The sequence below is a fragment of the Larus michahellis genome, chromosome 9 (assembly GCF_964199755.1).
Source record: "Larus michahellis chromosome 9, bLarMic1.1, whole genome shotgun sequence".
NCBI lineage: Eukaryota > Metazoa > Chordata > Aves > Charadriiformes > Laridae > Larus > Larus michahellis.
This window is the reverse complement of record NC_133904.1, coordinates 22,927,067-22,952,798: the sequence shown is the minus strand read 5'-3', so window position 1 is coordinate 22,952,798 and position 25,732 is coordinate 22,927,067. Positions and strand designations below refer to the sequence as shown.

Below are 25,732 nucleotides of genomic sequence, written 5' to 3'. Positions count from 1 at the left end.
TCACTCTTAGCTGGTAAAGTCTAAGGGGGAACATTTAGAGCTTACGTAAGAGATCCTCCTGCCACACAGCGTGCATTCATCCACTCTCACATTAATCCGGTAATAAACATTTCTTGCAGGTCTGAAGCAAAACGTGGCTGCATGCGAAGATGGCTGCTTACCTCTCCATGAGCTTCTCTTTATCCCAGTTGAAATGGCTAAGCAGTATTCGAGTGATAGTTGCTGGATTCTAGAGAAAGAAAAGAAAAATAATAAATACTTGAGTAACAGCTTGACCAAGTCGGTATACTGTTAGAACACCAAGCAGAGTTCTGAATAAGCAAATGGGGAAATTCATGCATCTGATAACATGTATTTTCTGCACATAACGAAATCTGATGTTAACTAACATACTGGGAAATCATTTGACTTGACAGATAGAAAAACTTTTTTAAAAGCTCTATAAAGCAAATGACTATATAAAATAAGAATACAGCTGAAGACTTAAGGAACAGGTTAGTCACTACCACAACAGACACCCATGTGCCAATATCTCCACGTCTGGCATGCTTACACAACGTAAACCCAGGATGTTCACAAAGTGCAGGAAGGGCTAACTGCCATCCATCCTATCCATTTTTGCCACACACTCCACACTATTTGCAGAGCAAGGGTATTTCCTGTTTGTCCCAGCTCTGATCACCAAAACACTAAAAACCCTCCCAGAAAGTAACTGGCTGCCTGTGTAAGATGCCAGTGTCCTTTGAAGTCTCCAGATGTTCCCAAAACACTCCTAGATTCAGAAAATACTATGCAATTATACAACTAAGGAAAGAAATACAGCCTAGAAAGGCCAGAAATAGGACTGGAAATAAACGTTGGGTTTTCACTTGTACGCAAGTTTTTCTTCCAACTTAATCCATATTAGCCAAGGTTCTGGTCGTATGAGAAATGTAACAAACCACAGGGGTCCTCTGTTACACCCCAGATCTGTGTTTCACATCCCCAAATACAAACTATCTCAGCTCAGTTCAAAGACCATTTATGTACAAGGGAGGCAACAGCGAGTGCCCTGAGAAGCGGCTAGGCGTACTTTGCCATTTGACACCAAAATAGAAGTTTGCCTCAGGGCAGATTTTCAATGGACGCTCTGAAGCTGTTGAAAAGTAGGACATAAACAAGCAATGTGATTTTCTGAGCCCGTGGGCTATAGCTACAACTTGAAGCTGCCAAAATCCAATGCTGCCACCCAAAGCAGTGATCCCACCCCATCCCTACCCTCAGCCGCACACTTGCACCTCCTGCGCTCACCCACCCACATTAGTACAGCCATCTTATGCTGCAACACTGCAAATTACTGGCTCAGAAACTGATCTTTTTTCCTTTAAGTTGCTTTTCTTACTGAATCAGTTCCCCAATCTGTTTGGTCGCCTGACCAGGAGGGGACAAGCAGGACAGCATCTTTCAGCAGTGACACCAACAAAACATTCCCTGAAGGAAAGCCCTAGGGTCAAAGCGTAAGCACAGAGAACTAGTTTTGTGGTTTATACCATTAAAAAGTGACACTCCTCTCCCTCTGCAGTGGGATCTTACTCTTCTTATTAATGCCAGCACAGCTTCTTTAAGGCCAAATTAAGAATTTCTTCCAGCTTATAAAAAGCCCATGTGAACAAAAGCAGCTTTAGAAAGGTTAGAGCAGATCCCTGATCCAGTCCATGTGGAGCCCCATAAACAGCTGAGACAGCAAATCTGCTACACAGCATGGGGCAGAAAACGGTATTGCCAAACACTCTGTATTGTGAAAACACAGCCCCAGTCCCTCTTTGAGCGAGTCTCCCAGGCAGTATGAATTCAAGCTCCTAACTGTAAGAACACAAGGAGGTGCCTGGCTGACAAGCACATGCAATTCCATTTTGGGGCACATTTACCCATTTCCTTGTGTCAGAGCAGCGATGGAGCAGCTCCAGGACAAGCTGGACTAGCTCACTGCTCTGATGGAGTTATTTTGGATGTCCCATCCCTGGAGGTGTTCGAGGCCAGGTTGGATGGGGCTTTGAGCAACCTGGTCTGGTGGGAGGTGTCCCTGCAAAGGGCAGGGGGGTTGGAACTAGGTGATCTTTAAGGTCCCTTCCAATCCAACCCATTCCATGATTCTATTTTACCCTCTCTTTATAGTTCTTGGCCAAAGCAGCAAGCTGATACACCTCGCTGTGCCATCACAACGTGGATACACCGAGTATATACCCAGAGGCAAGCGTGAGAGACCCTTCAGGCAACAGGATAGTCTTTGCACCTCCCTAGGAGACAAATGATAGGACAAGAGGAAACGGCCTCAAGTTGCACCAGGGAAGGCACATATTAGATATTAGGAAAAATTTCTACACGGAAAGGTTTATCAGAACATTGGAACAGGCTGCCCAGGGATGCAGTGGAATAGCCATCCCTGGAGGTATTTAGAAGATGGGTAGATGTGGTGCTGAGGGACATAGTTTAGTGATGGTTTTTGTCAGTGTTAGGTTGATGGCTGGACTCGATCTGAAAGGTCCCTTCCAACACAGACAATCCTATGATTCTATGATGCTCTCCTTTCGCCCTGTCGGTGGGGCCAACCAGTGCTCTGCTTGGCCAACACTGCCAAGTTGCTGCAGCCACACAGGAACCACGCTAAACCAGCATGGCACCCCATGAAAAGAAAAAAAGAGAAAAAAAAAATGATGAAAAAGCTTTCCAACAGCACCAATCCCTGCTCCAGAGCCTCCGCCAGCACTGCAGACGGAGGGGAACAAGCAGCTGAACTGTCTGAAGTCAGCCCTGCCACCGAGGAGCTGTATGGGAATTGAAAGGTCTCCTTCACCAACAGGCTCCTCCAGCTTCAGGGTGGATGACTGCAGCCTTTTTCAGGGCTTTAGCTTTTGATCTTTCTAGGTTACTTTGCATTTGGGCCTCCACAACATCTCTTTTTGTTGTACTATCTGTACTATGTAGCAGTACCTAAAGCAGCTCCTAATAGCTCACTTAAACATGCACACTTCCTAGAGCAAATTAATCAAAGATGAAAATATACTTCAGGAAACAAACTGATCTTATCTCTAGATTTATCTTGGTTATGATATCAGCTCCTATAGCCAGTACAACTTTTATTTTTTAAAAAAATTTCCATGGTCCAGGACAAGTCTTGCATCAAACCGGGCTATCTCCTGCTGAACTCACCAGGCAGAGAGCACGGATAGGTTTCTCCATGCAATCCTTCCAGTACTCACATCCATAAAACACATTATTTCAACCCTGTCATGCTCTAGAATCACAAATGAGTTTCAGGTAGTAAAGCAAGAAGCTCTTCTCAAACATAAGGATTCGCCACTCGGACCAGAGATCTGCCGAAAGGGTGCACAAAGAATCAGTATTTTCTCAACTTCTCAAGCAACAGCATTACAAAAGCTTTAAACGAGCCTGAAGTCTTGTCCTACCTTCTGCTATAGCAGCCCACTTGGCCACTGTATTAAGACTTCTGGGAATACCTATTAATCACTTAATAGGCTAAGAGGCAACCAAGGTAGTGGTCTCTGTCTGAGTTTTTTTCTTAAAGACGACGACAAGAGAGGTTCCCCCTTCATTGAAGGGTAAGTTATGCCTTATTCATAAGGAACTAAAGGGTCTGCAGTGGCTATGGAGTGCCACGAGGCAAACCCCGCAAATACTGCTCACCAAAGGACAAGTACCCATGAAGAACAAAAGGGTCTTGTTTCATTTGTGGCTTCTCCGTTTTCCCAACAAAGTGGCACCACAGCTTTCCAAAACAAGTTTCCCTGGATCAGGCACACACACACCCCTCCCAAAGCATCCCAGCATCACAAAAAGAAAGCTGTTTTCCCACTGCAACGGCAGCGTACAAAACAGCACATTATTTAGGATGATACTTCAGAGACCAGCACTGTTGGCTTGGTGTATTATAACACAAAGTGGGGGGTAGCTTTTAGTGGCTTGTCGGGCTTTAGCCTCCTCTAGCTACAGTAGTATTTGTTCAACAAGTTAATTTTAAATAAAAGGAAACACCAGCAGCATGGCAAGCTCCTAGCAGAATAGCTGGGTTGCCCACTTTCTCTGCTTGCCACTAGATCTGACATCTAGTATCTACAATTTAACTAGTTGTTTGACCGATACAGAAGGCGAGGATTTGCCCTTGCTCGTACGTGGCGTGGCCAGCAATACGGCCTGAGCGGACATGGCACAGGGAGGCAGGCAGCACTAAGAGGCTTGGTTTGCATAATGTAAACCACAGTTAAATACAAATGCAAAAACCTCTGGCATTAAGGATTGTTCTAATTTAAGGCAAGGCACACCGACAAGGCACCGGATAACAGCTGCTCCGCATTAATTGCTTGCATGCGCACACTTACCTCGCAATTATTTGGGAGCAGCTAGGGAGGAGTGAATCACAGCATCTATCGCAATGAGAGGGCAGCTGCTGCACAGCAGCTCTGTCCTGCAACTCGCTCATACGGGGTTCAAACAACACCACCAAAATAATTTGATGTTTTGACACCGGTTCTGTTACAGCCCCATATCAGCCTTGTCGCTGCCATAGGAGCCCTCAGCAATGACTCTGGATACTGGCTCTGCGCAGCGCCATCAAAGTTAACAGAATATTCAACCACCACCAGATTACGCAGCACTGGTTCGTCATCGTTTCTGTTCCAAAACTGGATGGGCTTCTCGACTGGCACCCAGGATTAGCGTCTACAACTCTTACACCACAAAGATTAGTTATGAACAGGCTATGATGCTGCTCAGACGGGATTTAATACTCAGGCTTGAAGCTGCAGCAGGGAGAAGTGTGCTTTTACAAAGGGTATTTGCTGGTTACAAAGAAAAATTGTAATACATAAAGCAACCAAAACCAGACGGCGAGCAAGGGAAAAAGCAAACATGTTCAAACGCTCCATTTTCCTCCAAATGTGGCTTTATGAAAGCTGAAACAGCAGAGCTAATTTACAACAGCCACCTATTCAATTTTACATGTCGAAGCCGAGGAAGATTGCCTGGAGCTCGGGGCAGCGAGCCTGTTGATAGCCAGATAGGAATGAAACCCAAGGAAAGCAGCCATTTTGTCGAAATTCTTGCTGTCACAACTATCTGCCTAACGAAACATTCATAATAAAGCCCTGCCTGGAGAGAGACACAGACAGCCCTTTGGCAGTGATTTTTTTTTTTTTTTTTTAGGCTAACAAAGCAGCTAAGTCACAGATGTTCTTCAAACAGATCCCACTTCACCACTGCTTTTCACCAGAGGTGTTTTCATTTATTATCATTATCTATGTTGCCACACTCAGGCACACCAATGCAAGAGGGAGATACAGGGACAGTAAACCCTGCAAAGGCCTGGACTTCTCCAAAGCAGCATTATTAATCGAAATAAACCCCCTTCATTTAATAAAATTTAATTGAACTAGAAGCTTGGTCACTAGTATCAGCGTTAAATTCTTTTTGCTGTCAAAATAAGAAAGTATGAATTGGAAGGAGGAACCTGGATGCACTTAAATGCGTAACTGAATTATAAATTAAAGATTATTAGGACATTAGCTTAAATCAGAATTTCCAAGCAGCATAATTTGCTGAATGACAGTTTGCAGTACTTGATCTATACATGTCTTCATCCATCAAGAAAAGCTGCGCAGTTAATTCTTGCGGTTATTATCGACAAAAGCTTATTTTAGAGTTCAGCTTCTCATCACGCTCCTGTTTCAGTTTCAGCATTCAGTGCAGATAAAGACCATTTAAGAACAACTTAAGCTCCACTCTCCAGCCAGGTTCTTTCCACCTCCTTGAGATATGGTATTAATAAATTTTTTGTTTTCCCTCTTTCCATTTCATGGCTGGTTTTGGTTTTGTTTTCTAAACATGACAGCTTTAGCATGAAAAATGTTGAAATTAAAATTGCGGCATCAATTTCCCAATAGCAGCAGCTTTTTCAGACTCCGTACAGCAATACCAGTTTGATATTGCGTCCAGTTTGGTTTTCTACACAACTGCTTTCGCACTCGTGAATCAAAGTAGATGCTCCAGAAACATTGGCTTCGCCCAAGCTTCACACATCTGTAAATGGTTCAAACCTCAGCAACATCCAGTTATATTCCACAGGCGCATAAATAACACAAGACCATATTTGAATTCCCCTGCAGAAGGAAAACAACTGGTTTCAGGTTGGTTGAGAATAAAGAGTAAGAGTTTTGCTTGGTGGTGATGCAAACGCTGGTGAAGAGCCATCAAAAGAACAGGTCAGAAGCCTGTCTGAAACCAAGCAGCACAAACATTTGCTCCAGTAAAGCGTCATCTAGGGACAGCATGTCACACCACCACTGTAAATATTTAATCAGTCAAAAAACCAGCCTTTGCCAAGAGGAGAGCACACCAAGTGGAAATCCCAGCTGCCCTTCGAGCATGTGCAGGATCAAACTGCATCTCCAAAGTTGTCACCACGCACGCCACACCATGGAAGGAAGCATTAATAAAATAATAACCAACATGTCACATGTTATGTTAGCAGGTAGAGTAAGAGCAACCTCACCATGGGAAGGTTTAAAAGATTTCTTGATAAATTAAGAGAGACTTCTGGCTTGCCTCAGCTGTAGCCCATCAGCGCCCTGGAGACCAGCATCATCAGATGTGCTGCATGTTCTTCCCCACTCCTCTCCAGATGACTCCAGGTCATGGAGGTGGCGTGCAGGCAGGCATGCCCGAAACATCAAGACCGATAAAAACACGTAACACTCAATTGTATTAAGTGCCACCACCGAGCAGGAGCGGAAATCCCCAAAAGTCTTCAATTACTTGAAAATCCAACAGGTTTGCCCACTGACACTCCTTTCTGAAGAACAACAGCTCCTTCTCCACCCACAGCACAGAACAAGGGCAACCAACACAACAGACCAGGGACTGTACAGCTGCTTCCTACGTCAGGTAATAAAGTGGACACCAGCCGAAAATTCTGCAGTAACACCACTGCTCTTCTCCTGCATCTCCCCCAGCCCCATACAGATAACCTTAAACATAAACATACGGAGCAGAAAGTGTTTTAAATAAGCTTTTAGCCCAAATCACCTGACAGTAAGGCTGTGATCGTACCGTTTGCATTGTTTTGCAAGTGCACTATGTGACCTTCGTTTCTGAAGATCCATTCGCATCTATTCTTTCAGGAGACAATTACAGGAAATCTTACAAGCACAAAAAAACTCATTTCTAGCAGCTTAATAAAACTCCCAGGAACCAAATGCAGAAGGTGAGATCTAAGTGTTGCGTGCTTCCAGGATGTGATCTCCTAAAGAGGCTATCTTCAAACTTACTAGTTTTTGAACACCACTGACTGAGCACCCCGAGAAGCTGCTGGAAAACTTCCGTGTAATCTAATATTCCCTGGCTCGATTACAGAGAGACTGTAAGAGCGCTGCTAGGAGAAGAGGAGGACAGCAGCGAAACAGATCGGTCCACCACCACCCATCCATACCCTCCTCTGCCATCCCCTGAGGCCTTGGAGAGAATCACACCATGGTACATTTCTGCCATTAGCCATCTCATGGTTTATGGGGCCACTAAAACACCCACAGGTGAATCTGAGATCCTTCTCATCTTCCAAACACCTGTTATAAATAATAACAACAAAATCAGTACTAGTCAATCTTTATGCACCCACCGAGGATGTGATTTTTCCACCCTACAGCCCCACTGAAGCCACACTAAGTGACTTTTTTTGAATTACCCACTTGTGCTTCAACCAGATATTTACCTGTTTCCAGCTACTGGCATTTCCACACAATTCCGCATGAAGCCAGGCTACTTCCCTCTGGCATTGCCAGCCACTGCTGTCCTCCAGCTGGCATTTACCACCCCACTGTAACTTCCCATTAACACATGCACAGGCTTCAGCTTCAATGTTGATCATCTCCTTGGCTTCCTACATCTTTCTTCATCTCATTAACTTCCCTTCACACATCAGCTCTTAATTTTGAAAATTAAGTTTTACAGAATTACTGAGTTAGTACCATTACATGATGGCACCAAATGGCAGCTTGATATGATGATCTCAGTTCATAGTAACCTATCTGCACTTTACTGATTGTTTTTAGCTCTGATGAACATCCACTCTTTTAGCAGAGGAAGATAATAAAAAGCAACTTCGGAGAAAACTCTATTACTTGAGTTAATTGGTTCAAGAGGCAGAAATGAAGCAGTCAGCTGCTTTACATTTTCTCTGAGCCTTTTGGAAAGTTTTCAGGTTAATGATTAGGAGCCACAACAAAGATCCATTGTCTAACTAAGCTTTTAAAATCAGAAAGGAAAAATAAATACTAAAGCAACAACTCCGTGATGAATTAGCCAATTTGGAAATGCAAAAACTGAATTCACACTGTAATACTTCTAAACAAAAGAAGATGGGATGGATTTGCCCTGTTGCTCAAGTGCACTGGGTAGCACTGACTCTCAGATGATTGCAGAACCTCCACCACCAACTCAACACTAATTAAAAACTGCACACAGGCTACGATCAGGGAAGGTATTTTCCAATATTTCAGCTACACTTGCTTCCCTACCAGGAGATCTATGGTTTGATGACAGGATACAGAGAAATGTTAACCCATATTTTATACATTTAATTTGAAGAACATTCTAGCTTCTACTTCCTTTTGCTACAGTTCTGGAGTATAAAGTCAAACCTTTAAAGACCAAAGACCCATCACAGAGGCCCTGTGAATTCCAGCAAGTTTTGTTGCCGTACGCTCCTTGAGCACTATGGAACAGAAAGTCTCCAAATGTACATGCTTTCACAAACCACTTCTCACTTTTAATTCTTTTAGATTAAGGAGCACTATTGTTTTTCTGCCCACAAAGGCGGTATCACCCAAAGTATTTCATTCCTCCTGGTGTCTCCCACCACAAGAAATCCCAATGTATGAGCAAAAGCTCAGCAAATCTGTGTAAGCAACACGAGCCACAGCTCTGGTTTCTGGAGTTGCCGCTGACATACTGAGAGAAGCGGAGTGGGAGCACATGGGTGCCAGAGTACGCTTCAGAATGGGTTTATTCAACCCATTGCCTCCCACTCATGAATTTGCAAAGACTTGCCTTAAAAAGAGTAGGAGAAGGTGATGGCACCATTTCCATATAATTCTTCCCGTTTACTATTGCAGTAGCTCCTTAATATCTCCCCTTGCGGAGGCAGAAAACAGTACACAGCACTGCAGCTAGGCTGTGGATGGGGTGATATTAAAAGCCCCAAAAGAGTTTTGGCTATCCCGAACGTAAAGGACCTGCAGGTTCTTCCAGGTAGAGTCCAGGTCCCTGGTAATCACCAACTTCCTCCTCGTGCCGAATCTACAGTCAACATCCAGCGCCTCCCAGCATTGCTTCTGGCAGGATGAGAAATCAATGAAACAAACAGATGACTATTTAGAAAAAACAGTAACAGACCTCTGTGTCCCGATCACAAACAACACATAGTCACCTTCCCTGGTCATCCATAACTACTCCTCGCACAAGCGGAGTCCACAAAGCACATTTTAGCCCCCTTCCTCTTGACTTTATACACCACTGCTCTTCCAGACCCCCAGGCTCTGTTTTTCCCCTTCTATCATACACGACCCCAACCCTGTAAAAGTTCTCACCCCTCTACACTTCATTTTGACACACCAGGTAGTTACTGCACTGTTCCTATACACGTACCACAAAGGGATCCAGCTTCATCAAACAGGAAAACCATTGGAATTCCCCAGACCACAAGCATCCCCAAGCAGCAGCATTTAATGCTTTTAGTCCCACACGACGATCTCTCAGACCAACAGTCTCTAGAAGACCAGAAAAGATACACTGAACTGGTGTTATCAAACTGGTCTCAAACCAGTATGACAACTCACTAGCGTGGGTCTTGAAGAAAATAGAGTATGTTGGTTCAAGAGGAATGCAAAAGCATGCTTTGCTACAGAAAGAAACAATGCTGAACAAAGGCAGAGGAGTTTAGTGACTGGGCAATACGTACCAAACCCCCTCGGTTTAGCCTAAGAGCAGAGGTTGATCAAAACCAGGTAAGAAATCTCCTCCCTTGCACAAGATTTTAGAGGCACCGAGGAAGACTCCAGAAACCCAGAAGGGCTTAGCTGTGCACCAACTCTATTCTTGTCTGTGACATAAAGTAACAGCTACTTGGATTATTATTTTACTTTGAAATAGGGCAGTAAAACATGCTTTTCAGAGCCTAATCCAAAGAAGCTGCATCCCATCGCCACCAGACCAAGAAAGAGCAGCTCAGAAGGGATCTGCTTCAGCAGCAATACAAGCTCATGGAGCCACTGGCTCCTGGGTCTGTCACTGCCCACTCGGTGATGGGAGCACGACTACTTGCACGGCTACAAATGAACCAGACAGAGAAGCTGACCTGGGTTAAGGGGGTTGCTGGTTTGTTACAATCCAGACCGGGATCGCCACGTGGCCAGACAGCCGAGTTGGCACAACTGGGACAACAGGGACTTGCTTCCAAGAAATTTGTTTGTGAAATCAGTCTGCAACAAGCCACGTGCCAGGCACATCAAAGTTGGGTCTTCCCACGTCAACAGACTCTCCAAATCATCTTGTCCCAAAGACTTTAAAGCATACAGGGAGGTATAATTCACAGTCAGAGGTCTCACACTTCTCCTCCATCATCCTACCAGCAACTTTAGCTTTCATCTCAGAAAGCAAAATCCAGAAAGACAGTTTCTCATCAAGAAGACAACTGCAACAGTTTGCCATCTTTCTTCCAAAAGCTTTCTGGATTTGCAAGACAGATCTCGAGGGAGGTGGCTGCTGAGGATTGAAGTCCAGCTCCTAAAAGGAACAGGACCTAGCCCTGTCTATATCATCATTACAGTGTCTGGGGGCTACATTCAGCCAGGCTACCAAACATACGATTTTTGACAGTAAACTCTTGGAATACTGCCAATCTCTACAAAGATGTGTCCTCAATGTAACCAAGTCATGAGGCCAGCAACACAGAAATACACTTTTTTAGTCTTTTATTAGTCAATGTTGGAAAGACTAGAAGTGGCATATGTCAGGTCAGCTACCCATCAAGTTCATACAAGTAAAACAACTCAAAGCACTCCATTTGGGTTTCAGGGGAACGCTTTCCCCAGTGACTCAACTTCTGAATGAACTGTATATTGCGGGGAGAGTACAGGTCTGCCAATGGGAGCTACAGAAACTGTCCTGTTTGCAGGCAGAAACAGATAGTAAAGGAATAAAGCTGTAAGAGGAATGTTACTTTACAACTACTTTTTCCTTTAAATCATTTTATAGAAATCTGAGGTGTCTCAAAAAAGAAAAAAAGCTTTCCCTCCTTTTCCTTCACTCAAATACATATCCGTAAATAATTTTACTCTTCCACCATAGCCAGCATTGTATACTACCAGATTCTGATCCAGAACCAGATTCACCCATGGGGCTGTACCCATTTCATGGGTTCGATGTATCTGTCGGAAAGTGGCACTGCTCCTCCCCATCAGTAGCAGAACTGCTCTCCACGAGCTCTGGTCTCCAGCAGCTCAGGTAATTTAAGGAACAGGCCCACCCTGGACTGTGAACTACTTACTGGTCAGCAGTAGCTGGGACTTTTCTGTGGATTTTGCGTGCCCTTTGGATAACAGAACTTCACTTTGGCTGCTTTAAGAACAAAGGCATCAACACGTCAACAGGCACTGGATGGGCAGTAAGTCTTAGGAGGATGTTATTAGCAGATCAGTGGAGGTATCACAAGTCACACTTTACCTTAGCAAAAATATCTGTACCACACAAGAGTCATACAGCCCCACAGAATGGTTTAGAGAACCTGCTTTTTTTGAAGGCCCTTTTACATAAAGTATCTTACAGCACAATATACAAGAGCATACCGCATGCCCTTTTCAAAAAGGCCAAACTATCGCTTCATTCCTGAAGATCTGTTATCATGCCTCATTCATTAAGGTCTGCTGTAACAGAAAAATGCCTATTCCGTTTAAAAAAAACCAACACACCTGCAAAGTCCTTCCTCGAAGAGTATCCTATAGTATTTCCTGATGTCAAAAGACTTTTTCCCTAGGATAACTTGAAGAAATAATGATACCATGGCATACTTGAAGTGTGTAGAAGAAGCTGGGCAGACTCTGAAAGAATGAGAATTTTTTTTTTTTTTTTGACATCACAGCAATACTGGGAAGGGTAAGTTCCCAATAACTTGTGTTCTTTTTCCATAGACAGTTTCCGTAGCAGGTCTGTCTGCAGGCTCATACATGTGCCAAGAAAACAACCTCATTGATTTTCTGCATTAAGTTGTATCGTTCTCTGCAAAGGTCTCTCAAATTGTCCTTTTCTTGGTCTCAAAGGTCCTTCCAGATGATGCTTAAAGAAAGGCTGTCCTCTTTTTAGACAGGGTGCAAGCAGAGGATCAGACCCCAAGGATATTCAGCATAAATGTGTCTCTCAAATGCTGGTTAAGTCTCAAATTGCTGGGTGATCCGTCTCCCATCTGCTTTTGTTACTGGGCACTAATGGAGAATATCTATTCCACCACAGTATGCTCAAACACAAAGACAGGTAAGTTGTTTATCACAGACGAAAGATATAATCCATCCACACTGTACATCACCTCAAGACAACCGCCATTGAATTGATTCCTCAAAATCAGTTGTTTCCAGGATTACCCCTGACCGTGAACAGCGTTACCCCATAGTGCACTGCCAGCACAAACACACGGTTCTTCTCACCCGGCTGTTATTGCAGTGCTTGATTACACAGTTTTCCTCTTCTGACAAGAATGAGAGCAAATGGACAGGCCACCTCCTGCAGCAGAAGCCAGAGCTCTCAGACTTGCAGGTACTTGGGGGGAAATACTCACTATGCAAAAATCTTCAAGTAACATGTCTATGCAGTCTGTGTCCTGCACCCTGACTTCTGCTTCAGAACATTATAATTAACATTTTCCAACAAATATACGGACAGGTAGAAGAAAATGGTAAGGCACGATAACTTCTTCCATGAGCACAATAAAGCAGCACCCACAAAAATCAGTAAGTTAAAGATCTACCATGAAAACTAAACAAAAGCCATCCCAATTAAAAGTTCCTCTTGTGGCAATGGCCAGGTTAGCTCAAATGCATTCTGACACATGGCCACTGGTGGCATGCAACAGTTAACCCCTTCAGAGTCAACATGACTGATGAGAAACAAAGGTTTTGCCGAGGAATTTTTAGCCAGTGGCACTTTACAACAGCATTAGAGAATTTTTATGGAGAAAAAAAAAAAAGTCCTTAACATTGTTCCATCTTATCTTTCTCCACCGGGGCTCGGTTTGGTGAGCATCCAAGCACTGGGTATTTCTCTTCACTTCTTTGTCCCTTATCGCTTCCGATTTTGTCCCTTCCTCAAAGCAGCACCCACTTTTATGAACCAATCCCTCTCCAGCACATTTCACTTGGACAGAGAGGAAATTTTACCCACTCACTGAAGCAGCAACACACTCTATAGCACTTTAGGAAAGAAAAAGCCCACCTCCCTTGGGCTGACTTCATCTCCCCATCACTGCACAAAGGCCCAGAACTTGTTTACTGTCACACATACCTGGCTAAATGAAGCACCTGGGTACACAATTCCATGCCATGTCACAGCAGTCAGTCATCATTCAGCACAGATTTAACGAGCATCCCCATTTAGCAATCCATCTCCACAACTGGATTCCAGTTCTTACCGCCACCACCTCATTTTCCAACAGCAGACCTTGCCCATGTCTCATCTCTGCATCATGCAGCAGAAAGACGGATGTCTTGCCAAATTGCAATGCAATACAAAACAGGAAGAGCTTAACCCTTTGAAGTATTTACCGGCAAGATATGTTTTGGACATACATGATGCCACCTTGACAAACAGTCAGTAAATTTACCCAAGTGATACCTATGCCTTGGTCTACAATCCTCAATCAAGTATGAAAAAGAAAAGGAATATATAATTTAGCCATCTTAACACTTTTAAGCTAGATAGGCTCAGGAAATCATTGCCAATACAGCAGTGTCTTGGGGGATGTAATCTCTGGCAAAAGCCCCAGAGCAGATGCGGTTAGAGCTTATATCACTTCCCTGCACAAAGCAGCTATACCTGCAGAAGCACTTTTTTCTGCTGGCAGAAGCTGCATCTGCACTAGGAAAGTCTGCCAGCATCCTTTTCCCAACAAGTCTCTTCTAGCTCAGACCATTTTTTAATGATGACTTTGCAGTTTATTTACCATACTCCACTCATTTAGTCTTACTTAGTTTTATAGCCAACAAAACAGAGCCCTGGCAAGATCCTATTTTATGAACCAAGATTTCCGCTACAAGAAGTAATTTTGCCTGTTTACACCCCAAAACTTTTTCCTTCGAGGGCTCGGTAGAAGCCACCTTTGAAGAAAGGATATTCTGGAGCCAGGAAGAGTTCATCAATTCTCTTGTTTGTTCTCATTCCCATCCTTTAACAAGATATACCTAAAATTGTAACTGCAGTCTCTAACTGCTGCAGGTACTTTTAACCAACTACCTGAGCTCCCTCGAGTTAAGAGAAAATACTCCGTTGGGATTCAATACAGAAATAACAAAACACAAGTCGTACAGTAGCAGAAGAGAACAGAAAACCTCCAACTTCTTCACCATTTTCTCATTTAAATAACAAAACATAAGTCATACAGCAGTGGGGAAGAATAGGAGACCTCCAACTTCTTCACCATTTTCTCATTTAAATAACAAAACATAAGTCATACAGCAGTGGGGAAGAATAGGAGACCTCCAACTTCTTCACCATTTTCTCATTTAAGGGCTTTAAAGACTTGCCTCTACACAAACCTGCACTCTATTTAATCAGAAGTGTTTCCAGCAGGCCCTCCAAAGCACCTGTAACATCTCCCTTTCTGTGGGGAATAGGAAACAAACCTGGACAAGCAATTTTGTATTTGATGGACTGTGCACCACCTGACAAGGATATTCCTTGTTGCTTTCCTGTTTATATATTACTACCAATCATCTGACACTGGGCTTCTGCAAGAGAAAAAAACCACTTAATCAGTCCTGCTTTATAACTGATGCGAAGGCTAGAAATATGAATAATTACGCTAATGACTGACAGATAATTAGGTGCACTTAGAGGCACCCAGCCTCTTCCAAATCACGGCGCTGCCTGTCTGCAGAGATACCCTGGCAAGTGACAGCAGGACACTGGGCAGGGGAATTACGCTAGGGTACATAAGAATGATAGATATCCCAAACATCTCCAAGCACCCTCCCTCCAGATACTTACAGGATCAGCCATCCCAGGCATCCCTGAAGACGGCTCCAAGGCTGTGCACTCTGTTCCCCTCCTAGAAGCTCTCACCCCAGCTAAAAAATAAGCATTGGATATACAAAGCTAGTTCCCAAACAGTAACCCCCAAAGTGGATTAACGACACAAAGTCGATGAGAGATTCAGAAATGACAAAAGCCAGCCAAGCAGCAAGCATTTCACCAGGTTCTCAAGCATCATGCCAGTTTCCATACACTCTCTGAACCCATTTCCATACCTCAATACAGAATTCCCAGTTGAAGGCAAAGCATCTTAACTTCCTAAACTGCAATAGTCCAAGACTTGTATCACATTATATTCTATCTTTGCTGTTATACAGAACTACACTTGCATTTACTATCTATCAACTGTCATCAGCCAACATAAAAATACAGCGGAGTACATTTTCAAGTATTAATTTCAGCTCTCCTAACAATACAAATAAGGAAGTTTCCAACACATCATTTTACCAAGTAAAATAAAGTGAAGGGTTATTACAGAACATGCTGAGGCATATATAAACTATGTATAAATTGCAGAATACCACCCCAATTTGCTCAGATAGCCTTTCAGTCATCACAGAAGTATTAACAAACTACCAAAACAAAGACATCAGACACAGTTGTTCATCAGCTCTTCAAAGTACTTAGAAATTGTTACTTTATTTTCCTGTATGCATACTAGATGGCGTTCTACCTCAAAGACCTTCAACTTCACACAAAAGCAAACTTCCCATTAACAACATCTACTGGGGTCACTTATTCAGGTGAAGAGGAATGCAGAATGAGAACCCTCACTCTTCACTTTAAGATAAGGAATTACGGCCAGGGGTTACTAGAGCCTGCCAGAGCTCCCAGAAGAGAAATGACGCTGCTAACGTAGCATTGGGGTGTTCTTCTTATCTTTTCAATTAAAAGTTGCTGTTCAGCCTAGTTTTAATACTCATCAAGCAAAGCTCCGTCACTTCTGAGCACCTGCTCTGGAGTCAACCTTGGCAGGCCTTGGGAGGTTTCTCCTTTGGTTACCTCCTCGAGAGAAGGCTCTCCCACACAGTCTCCCATCTTCCCAGAAGAGGTCCTTAACTCCTCTTCTTTCCAAACCATGCCTTCCACCTCCCTGTTTCTCAGATCCCTGAGCCTGACTAGGATGGAGGTTATTAGGAGTTAACTTATTCTGAAGTTATTCTTCCCACACAGGAAAGCTCACTGCAAGGGAAACTGTTTACTTATGTGAATTTTCCTGTTTTCCCCTAATCCCTCTCCACATTTCTATCTGCCAGACAAAGGAATGCTGATTGCATTTGTATTTTATGACACAAGAACACAAGCAATCCAAAGCTGCCAGCTGCAGAGGGGAATCACAGTTTTGAAAAACTACCCGGAGCTCTTTCAAAAGTTAAATGTGCACCTTTAGTTATACATGCATCCAGAACAGGCCACGAAAGCATTGTCTTCAGGTGTAGACACAAATGCATGTCTTTTGCTGACAGTACGGAGTTGAGCAATTCAACCACCATCACTTCCGGCAAATGGAGCAAAGCAAGGGTCAAACAGTGGGCTGACTGATAAGAGTAGAGAGGAGGCACGTTTAATCAGAGTTCACTGATCCCATTCATTATTTGACCCTGCAAACAGCTGCCCCTATTTCAGTTGCAGGTGCACGTGCCTACGCACCCCTGAATCTCAAAAAGCAGTGTTTGGGATGAGTATTACATACCCAAAGAAACCTAAAGCTTGAGTTTCTTTCAAGCCAAGCAGCAATGGGAGCCTACCGACAACAGCCTGTACTGCCTTAGCTCAGAAAAACCAAAGAGAAACCCTAAAAGGAAGTTACCCGGAACAAAGTACTTCACTACGCAGTAACTATTTCACCAGTTTCCACACACACAAAGCAGCACAGGAATGGTAAAATCAAGCGTCCTGCCATGATTTTTACATAATGGACTTGCTCAAATACCAGTTACTTCCTCTGTGCCTCTGAAAAAGTTTTGCTAAGGTAAACTGGTCAAAACGCACCTTGCCAGCTTAGTACACTCACAGGGCTCACTCACCGCACTCCTTTGGAGGCTGGCCTAGCTTACTAATACCAGGCAGGAAGTGGAAACCTTCAGAACCACTTAAAATTTACATTTCTTTATCCTGGAAGAAAGTCTCTTCATGCCTTCTCCTTAGTAGGAATAGGCAGACATAAGTTTAAAAAAAATAAATCTTTGAACTAACACCCAAAGTCAGTTATTTTGCCAGTTGACTATTTTCAGGTGCAATTATACTGATTCTGCTGGTTCTACGTTTTTAGTGTACGTTCTCCACTTCAAGAGGGCTTTAACTGTGCCCAAACAGAACCCTTCCAAGCAGGAACTCCTACTTACCCACTGGAAAACAGAGTTTAGAGTCTGTATCCCTCATCCGGTGAAATAACACACAAAATATCACTCCACCAAGCACAGGCAATTTTTCTGAAGGGCTGTAAAGGCAATAAGCAAATATCCAAACCTTTAGTTTCCAACGTTGGGGATTACCTCCCTCCAGCTCCCAAATTCCTCAAATCACAAAGCAATCAAAGCTTCATCTTCTGTGAATTAACACGCACCCTTCCCCATGTGTAAAGGCACGTTCATGGTGTCCCAGAGTGTGGAGGGGGCCTCAGACCAGGAAGTCAGGCAGAGAATCGAGTAAGTCATAAGAAAAACCTTTTCTCCTTCACACCGTTACATTTCAGCCATGAGTACTTTCCCAGAAGACCTGTTCTTTGAAGCAGATGGCCAAGACAGGATCCTTGCACTGCTTGTCCCTGGAAACGAGAGGTGCTCTGGGATGTAAAAGTTTAAAACGAGGAAGATACAAAGCCAAGAATGCTTTAAAAAAAGGCTGGAAGGAAAGAACTTAATATGCCAGCAGGAACAAGCGAGCACCAGCTAGAAACCATCAGTAGCTCAGAAAGCGAAGAAGCCAAGTTTTAGGTAGGTACATAGACCACCGCCCAGTTACTCCTAGATTATGGCCAAGAACCACCTGCTCACAGGGCTCTCAATTGTTCCCCTGTCCCCAGCAGCAGTATTTGGTTCCTCTTCCCAATATATCCAGAGGAATACAACCTTTTGCCATCGCACAGACATGCTGGAGCCTGGCAACAAGGGGAGCCATACTCCATAACACGGTCACGGAGAAGCAGTGCTTGCCACCGAAGCTGTCTGGGCTTCACGCTTGTCCAAAGGGAGGACACCAAAGGGCTGCACGTATCCCTCCTAACCCAGTTCTTCCAGAGTTTTTTTCCTTCTCTATTAGGCAGTGGCAATGCCTACCAACTACGTGCCCCTGCAGCTCTCTAACACTGACCAAAACAGCTTGTCAAGACCAGTGGCAATGCCAAAAGGCACCACGATGGCCAGCACGCTTGCACAAAGTAAGCCAACATGTGCAGAAGCAGGCGGCTAAGCTACAAAGGGAAGAAGCAAATTTATTTTGAGAAGTATTTATACGGTTTATTAGCTTCTTCCTTGTTCCAAGTGACTCTGATACTGTTGAAAGTTTTCTACATAAGACTTCGGATCTGAAACAATCCCTGACATTTGGCTAAAGTTCTCAGTCTCTAAAAACAGGCAAAAGACTTGACGCAGATAGCTGCATTTGAGCATTATGTACGTAGAGTGGTTTGAACCCTCACCACAATGAGCTACTCTGAATTCCAACAATAATTACTCAGCAGTGCAACATCATGTAAACAAGGGACTTCTTTTGAAAGAGTGCTTGTAGTTATATGGACATTTCAAATTCTAAAATTTGTGAAGTACAAACACTACCAAACTAAGTTACACGTGAAACTCAACTACTGAGGAAGCATCGAACAGCAGTTTTCAAAGCATTCATTTAAACAGTATTTCCATCACAGCTCAAGATCAAAAGCTAAAAATCAAGCTAAGGAATCAAACACAGGCCAGAAAAACTCAAAGTTTTCCAACCTTCTTAACAGCAAACACCTAGGATGATGAAGATATTTAAATGTTAGCAGAATTTTCACTATCAAATTAAAAAAGGGGTTTTCTTTTCCTCCAGCTCATGCAGAGTCGGTCACTTCCTCATCACGCTGGAGCCTCCTGCACTGATATCCCCCAGGAGCTCGTCAGGCCTCTCTCAAACATGCAGGCATCTGTATTCTGGGCTGCACTCAAACGCACCATTTGGCATTACTGAATAGCTACAAACCCTCCGTGTGTGTTTTACAATAAATGAGGCTACAATTTTCTTGCAATTGCCGAAGCTACTGAATGACTTCATGAAATTCAGCAGCACTGTATGCCTATATATACACGCAATAGCCTCCAAACATTCTTTATGGCTGCCAATAACACAGCATAGCCACCCACAAACACAACAAAACATCACTTGCAGTATTTTTAGATCCCTTTAACTCCAAAAGTAATAGAAGTCCAGAAGACTGGAAGCATGACCCCGAACAGGTAAGCTGCAGGCTGAAACACAGGGAGAGGACTTTCAGCCTTCACAGTTACTTCCCCACGGGAAGTGACAGCTCTCATGACAGATTTTGGATTCTTTTCACTGTTACCAACCATTCAAAACAGCCTTTCCCAAGCAGAGGAACAAGCAGCTACGTTCTCCAGAAAGAAAAGGCTACTACAAATTATTTCTGTATGAAAACCTTGGCTCACTATTATAACACAAATGCAGTTTGGAGTTTAACAATCACTTCCTTGAATTGCTCTATTACACCTGACACCGAACAGCAGAACCACATTCTTGTTTATCTCATTCATGGAGTAAAGGGGAAGAGTGGTTATTTTCAAAATAGAAAACTGAAAACAATTCAACAGGTGCCAAGGACACCTGGGGAGGTGCTGTACAGGGAGATACCCTTAACTTACAAGTGAACAGCATCACTTTGAACAAATGCTGAATTCTTCTAGGCCTCAGTTTTAATCACAAGAAGCAGAGACTATCAAACTGAAATTCTGTGCACCATGCTCCTAAATTTAATGTTGCTTGCCAAACAGTGCTAAGCAAGAAATGGGAAATATTTCTGAATAGACACTGGACTGCCCTGTACTTCTACATCACATCACAGGAACACAAAGAGCATCGGAGGTTTGAGTTTTATTTCCTATTATGAACTTTGACTCATGCAAGGCTAAAACTAAAGAGTCAGAGCTTGAGACAAGTATAAAAGTATAAGCCATAATTTCATTTTTAACTATGCTTTTAACATCCAGAAACAGTTATTGTTTCACATCAAGGACCACAAATGCTCCAGTCTCAATTATGACTTCTCTGTGGCACACCAGTTACCAATTTATAGCAGAAATACTACTTCTACTTTGCATAGCAAGTATGGTCCTGCTTGCTAAAATGAAACCCACAGGGAATAGCAATAACTGTATTTACTATTTTGTTTCTCACTTTCTGAAACAAATGTTTAAGAGAAGGTAAAAAACCAAAAGAGTGTTTTCAGTTTCACTTTGAAAACTTCCCCAATGCATACCAGTCCCCATCTGCATCCGCAAGGCCCCTGAGACAAGGCTGCCGTGTTGTGATTTTTGCAAAATTATGTTGAGACAAAAGAAACCAGCATCACTTTTTTTTTTTTTTTTACTCATGGCCAGCTATGAGATTTACATTTGGCCTAACAGAAATCTAAAGCACTGAGCAAATGGGTCATTTAAGTACAAAGTTTAAATTACCCTGGAGACATAACAGATAGAACACGACTTTTCTACATGGTAACGCTGAAATTTATAATAATTTAAAAAAAAAAACAACCAGTCTATTATATTCAGAATTATATGTCTTGGCAGCCAGGGAACAGATACGATGTCATTTCCAAAAGCCTTGCAGCGATCGCTTATAGGAGATCTCAGGAATGCGTTGTCACAGAAAAGTTTACTCCATTCCTTGGAAATATTAAATGCATTCCTACTGTAATGAAACACCTTATAAAAGCCACATGACAGAAACACAAAGTTTAACAAAGCATTTCCTTCCAGCATCATAACATTTAGGGCCCCACCAAGAATATTATTATCAAATAAGTAACCACACAATAAGTTAGAGGCTTGCAGATCCACCTCATGCAGGGAGCACAAGGGGACCCGAATGCAAGAAGCATCAGCCTGAAGTGCTGCCGCCCACAGACTCCTACCTAATGCTTGTCAAGCAGCTTCAAGTACTCCGAGTCTTCAAGATGTCATCTCTAACATTAAATACAGTTTTAAGCACGACCCCGTATGACAGCAGCAATTCCCACTGCTCACTGGGAAGCCATTCCTATTTCAGACAATGCATTTGGGACACACTGCCCATAGCACAGAATTACACCAGCAGTGGGGAAATTTCCTGAGTTACGACTGGAAATTAGTACTTTTTGTCCAAAGCCACTGTTTAATAAGACCCCTTTTGCCAAGCAACAATGGGTTCGCACTTGCTGTAACAGAGCGCTATTTAAGGGCAGAGCTGCAGCATTCTGGGGGATATCTGCACTGCCTCGGCTCCGCCGGCCTCTCCAAAATGCCACTCCTCAACAGATTTAACAAATACAGCATTGTAACTTAGGAGTGGCCTGGGGTTTTGGCTTATTTTAACGGCAAAGCTTTTACCCAGCTAGGGCCTGACCTTACTTACAAAGAAGCCATCCAGCTTTGTCATCTAAACGAGAAACCAACATTCAGTACAAACGCTGTGATGTTGCACGTTACCTGTTCTGCTCTGAGGAACCTTATGTTAAACGCTACAGTAAAGAGAAAAGGTATTTTTGAGCTAGATTAACTTTTCTTGGATGCAGTGATGCCACCTCCTTCCAGAGAAAGTCCAGGTTTGAAGCTCGACACGCTCACAACCTCCGCATCCAGGATCCTGCTCCCTGCTGCAGGGTGGGGAAAGAAAAAAAGAGAAGCTCAACTCCCTTTTCTGCATGTTTTAAAACATCAGCCACCTCAGAGCTCCACGCCAGTATTTTCAATGCCTCGCCATTACAAAGTGCAGAAAGAAGGAATATGGTCAGTGACATCACAATGATGTCATTGGAATGCTCCAGAAAAAGGCGACGGAAAAGGGGAAGCGAGCCGAACTTAGAAATACTGAAATGGCACAAGCTTGCAACAAGGCAAGGGGAACACTGGGCCAGAGACACACAGATCATCACATGCTCTATTCAGAGTAGAAATAAACATTCTATTCTAAACATTTTTCAAGTTTGTTTTCAGAAAATCTACAGCAAAGATGGAAATAGCAATCCCATATAAAAGAGACATCACGATGGCAGAAAATTATTTGGACAAAAGTTCAGAGAGGAAGAATATGGGGGAAGATGTTCAACTGTCGGAAAACGCCTTTGAGAGGAGAAAGCCTTTTGTTCAACACCAACCCTGTGTCTAGGTTTTTACAGTTACTCGGCAAGTTATTTTGCCAGTGGTTGGAAAACCACCAGAAATCTGTCTGTTTACTTTAACAACTACAACTCAAAATAACATGTCAAATGATTCTCCATGTAATTATAGTGATATAACAGAAGTGATACTCTGGGCTGTGACTTTTAAACCCTACCTCAGACAATGGACAGCACAAGGTTAAGGGACTTATTCATACCCCTATTTTTGCATTCAAAGAGGAAAGAGAATTCTTGTTGTGCAGTACAGAGTCAAACCAGATTATGAGCATAAACGCTAAATGCTTTGCAAAAATCAACATTAAACACCTGAAATCCTGCTTATGCACAGACAAGAAAGAGTAAACACAAAACATTATGAATATTTGAGTCATTCATTCACTGCAAGTTCAGTGGTCTTAGAAGACCAAGCGATAAAAAAAGTAACAGCTTGGTGCTGAGTGGCAATCTTCAAGAGCCCAGTACACGCTACAGGGTGAATTACAGGCTCTCTAACCAGTAAATTCACCACAAGTTAGCTACTACTTCTGCAAAGTCTTCGGCAGATCAAATCCCTGTCCTGAGAAGCTCGTGTCTTTCTTATACAACGTGTATTTGGAAATGAATAAAATGGATGGGAGAATAAATTTCGTTCAGTCCCTTCAATCACTATTACTATCAGCTAAAAGACTGTTCAAATGCAGTGTTTTAATACGGACAAAGGCCATTTAATACGGACAGTTATACCTGCCGTGGCTCAGATATCTCCTTGCAGGCACTTCGTGGCTCACTGATACCTTTTCCTTTCACTGCTGCTGCAAAGATGATCAACTGAAAAAATGAAACCCTATTTATACATTGCTTCTGATCAGAAAACAGTAACTTCGCTGATTAGAGGGTACAAGACCTACAGCTGAAGTTTCTGGGCACAGGGTACCTCTGCGTTACATCCTCACTTGAACAAACAAGTTCCCAAGCACTAAGAAATGTGCCTGCAGCCATCATCCTTCGAGACCACAAACCCAACGTAGATACACAGAGACCAAAGCCATCCAGTACTCAACTGGAACAAGTGAATCACAGCACTGCAACCGAGGATCCGCAGCAGGATCCTGAGCCAATGTGACTCCAGAAAAGGTTTACTGAACCAGAAAAGCAGCAACAGCAATCCTGGTTGGGCGCCAAAAGCAAGGAAATAAACAGAACAGAGCCCTGGAAGATTTCACCACCAGCAACAGAAGCTGGGATGAGCAAATACTGAGGCATCAACTGAATTCAGTTCACTTACCTCTGAACAGACTAGAAATCTGATGGCAGCAAGCTGGCATTTAAAAGCAATTCAGAGCAACTGAATGTTTTCCTACCCTCTTCTAACACATTCCAGGGCATAAGCTGATTTCAGATCCTGAGTTTACCCATGACATTCTGAAGAAACTGGCTTTCTGCACTCTGCTCTGTTAAACCACGAATAACTACTGCAAACCTAACACAAGGAACTAAAGCATAGGCAGCAGACACAGTGGTTCTGTGTAGGTGGTTTGCAAGGTTTCTGCAGAGCCCAACGCAGCCAAGTCCACAGCAGGGTCAGGCCTCCCACCACCACCTCAGGTACAGGAGCAGGAGAGGGATCTCCCGATCTATATCGACTTCTCTCCACTAGTTCTGCAACTCAGAGGTCAAGCACACAAGTCATACAGCTCAAGGGCAGTAAAAAAAGCAGGGGGGGAAAATGCAAAGACCAGAAAACAGGACTTCGGCTAAGAAATCACTTCATGAAGAACATGTAGGCAAGTCCACCGTGCCACCAGGTCTGGAAAATGCACGAGCAGCAATACTCACTACTCCTCACTGGCAGGAACTTTTCCACCACTTGGCTTATGCAAAGAAAGGACAAATGGTAGAAGCTGTTCAATACAATCAGTAGGGATCATGATTTTCACGGTTTTAGTCATTAAATACAGACTCACCACTTTAATCGGTACTTCAAAGAGTAAAAACTTTAAGTTACCAATTGTTTGCACGCCTACTTGCCATTTGTTTTCCTCCCTATATGAGGATCAATAACTGGTAGCAAAGAAACATCCGTACTTAACCATGAGATCTTCTTTAACTGCAGGGTAATCAGCTAATCTAGACAGACTCCTTTATTCAGCTTTACACGTACAGCACTATTATTAAAGTCATAAACTTTAATTTGACTTAAGAAATGCCCTTCACTAATTTAGTAAGCAAATACTTTTACAGCTGTTTGCATCAAGCACCATATAAACTAGTGGGTTTACAGCACATAAAGCAACACTTGAAAGCTGCTGTTATAGAGACTGTAAAGCACAGAATAGTTGGGCAAAAGCATTCTCTCAAGTATCTCGTATTTAAATGGATTTATCAATGCTGGAAGTACACACAGCTAGCAAAACAACTGCTTTCTGGGCACCGTGTGTCCTTCAATATTTAATATCCATAGATTTCACTTTCTCACAGTATTCCTGTTTGTGTATTGGAAAAGGAGAAATATTTTGTATTTACTTGCTATAACCCGAAAAATATCAAGTAAACGGGAACAAAAGAAAACCCACGCGCTCTGGTCACCTACAGAAAAAGGGAACAGCATCGGAAACTTTATGGTGAGCTGGAGCAAAACCTCGCCATAAACATTTAAAAGGGATGCGAAACAGTACCAGTGGCTTAGTATTTTCCAAAAGCTCAAGAGCCAACAAATAAGACTCAGATATTTTCATCTGAAGACAGTAAACGTTGTTTTGAACTCGATTTCAATTTTTAAGCAGCACACTTAAAGACTGGGGGTAAAAAAAGTTATCGTTTGGAAGCGATTGCTCGAATCCCTCCTGGTCTGTGCTGGAAACGAACACGACGAGGTTCAGCTCCGTGAGCAGGAGCATGTTTGTATGTGGTGAGGGGGGAAGGGAAGGGAGAAGGCAGCAAAACCAGAGTGGTGCCTGGACTGCCTCTCGTCGAATTCCAGAGCTCGCCATGGACCCACCGGCTTTCCCGAGGAACCGCAGGGGCTCAAACCGCCCCCCC

At 43.2% G+C, this 25,732-nt stretch overlaps 1 protein-coding gene across 7 annotated transcripts in view; it reads right to left on the bottom strand.

The window, feature by feature from the left end:
- ARIH1 (ariadne RBR E3 ubiquitin protein ligase 1) overlaps positions 1 to 25,732 on the bottom strand; it is a 64,876-nt gene that overhangs the window by 38,287 nt on the left and 857 nt on the right. For 5 of the 7 annotated variants that reach the window (XR_012589210.1, XR_012589212.1, XR_012589211.1 and 2 more), the window contains exon 2: positions 162 to 229. Coding sequence is in view for 4 of the 7 variants with exons in the window: in XM_074601995.1 (XP_074458096.1) it covers positions 162 to 229 (68 nt within the window). In the remaining 3 variants the exon portion in view is untranslated. Of the gene's footprint in view, positions 1 to 161; positions 230 to 9,281; positions 9,381 to 9,693; positions 9,736 to 25,732 lie in introns of those variants that run through there. The other 2 variants (XM_074601999.1, XM_074601998.1) reach the window with 2 other exon arrangements.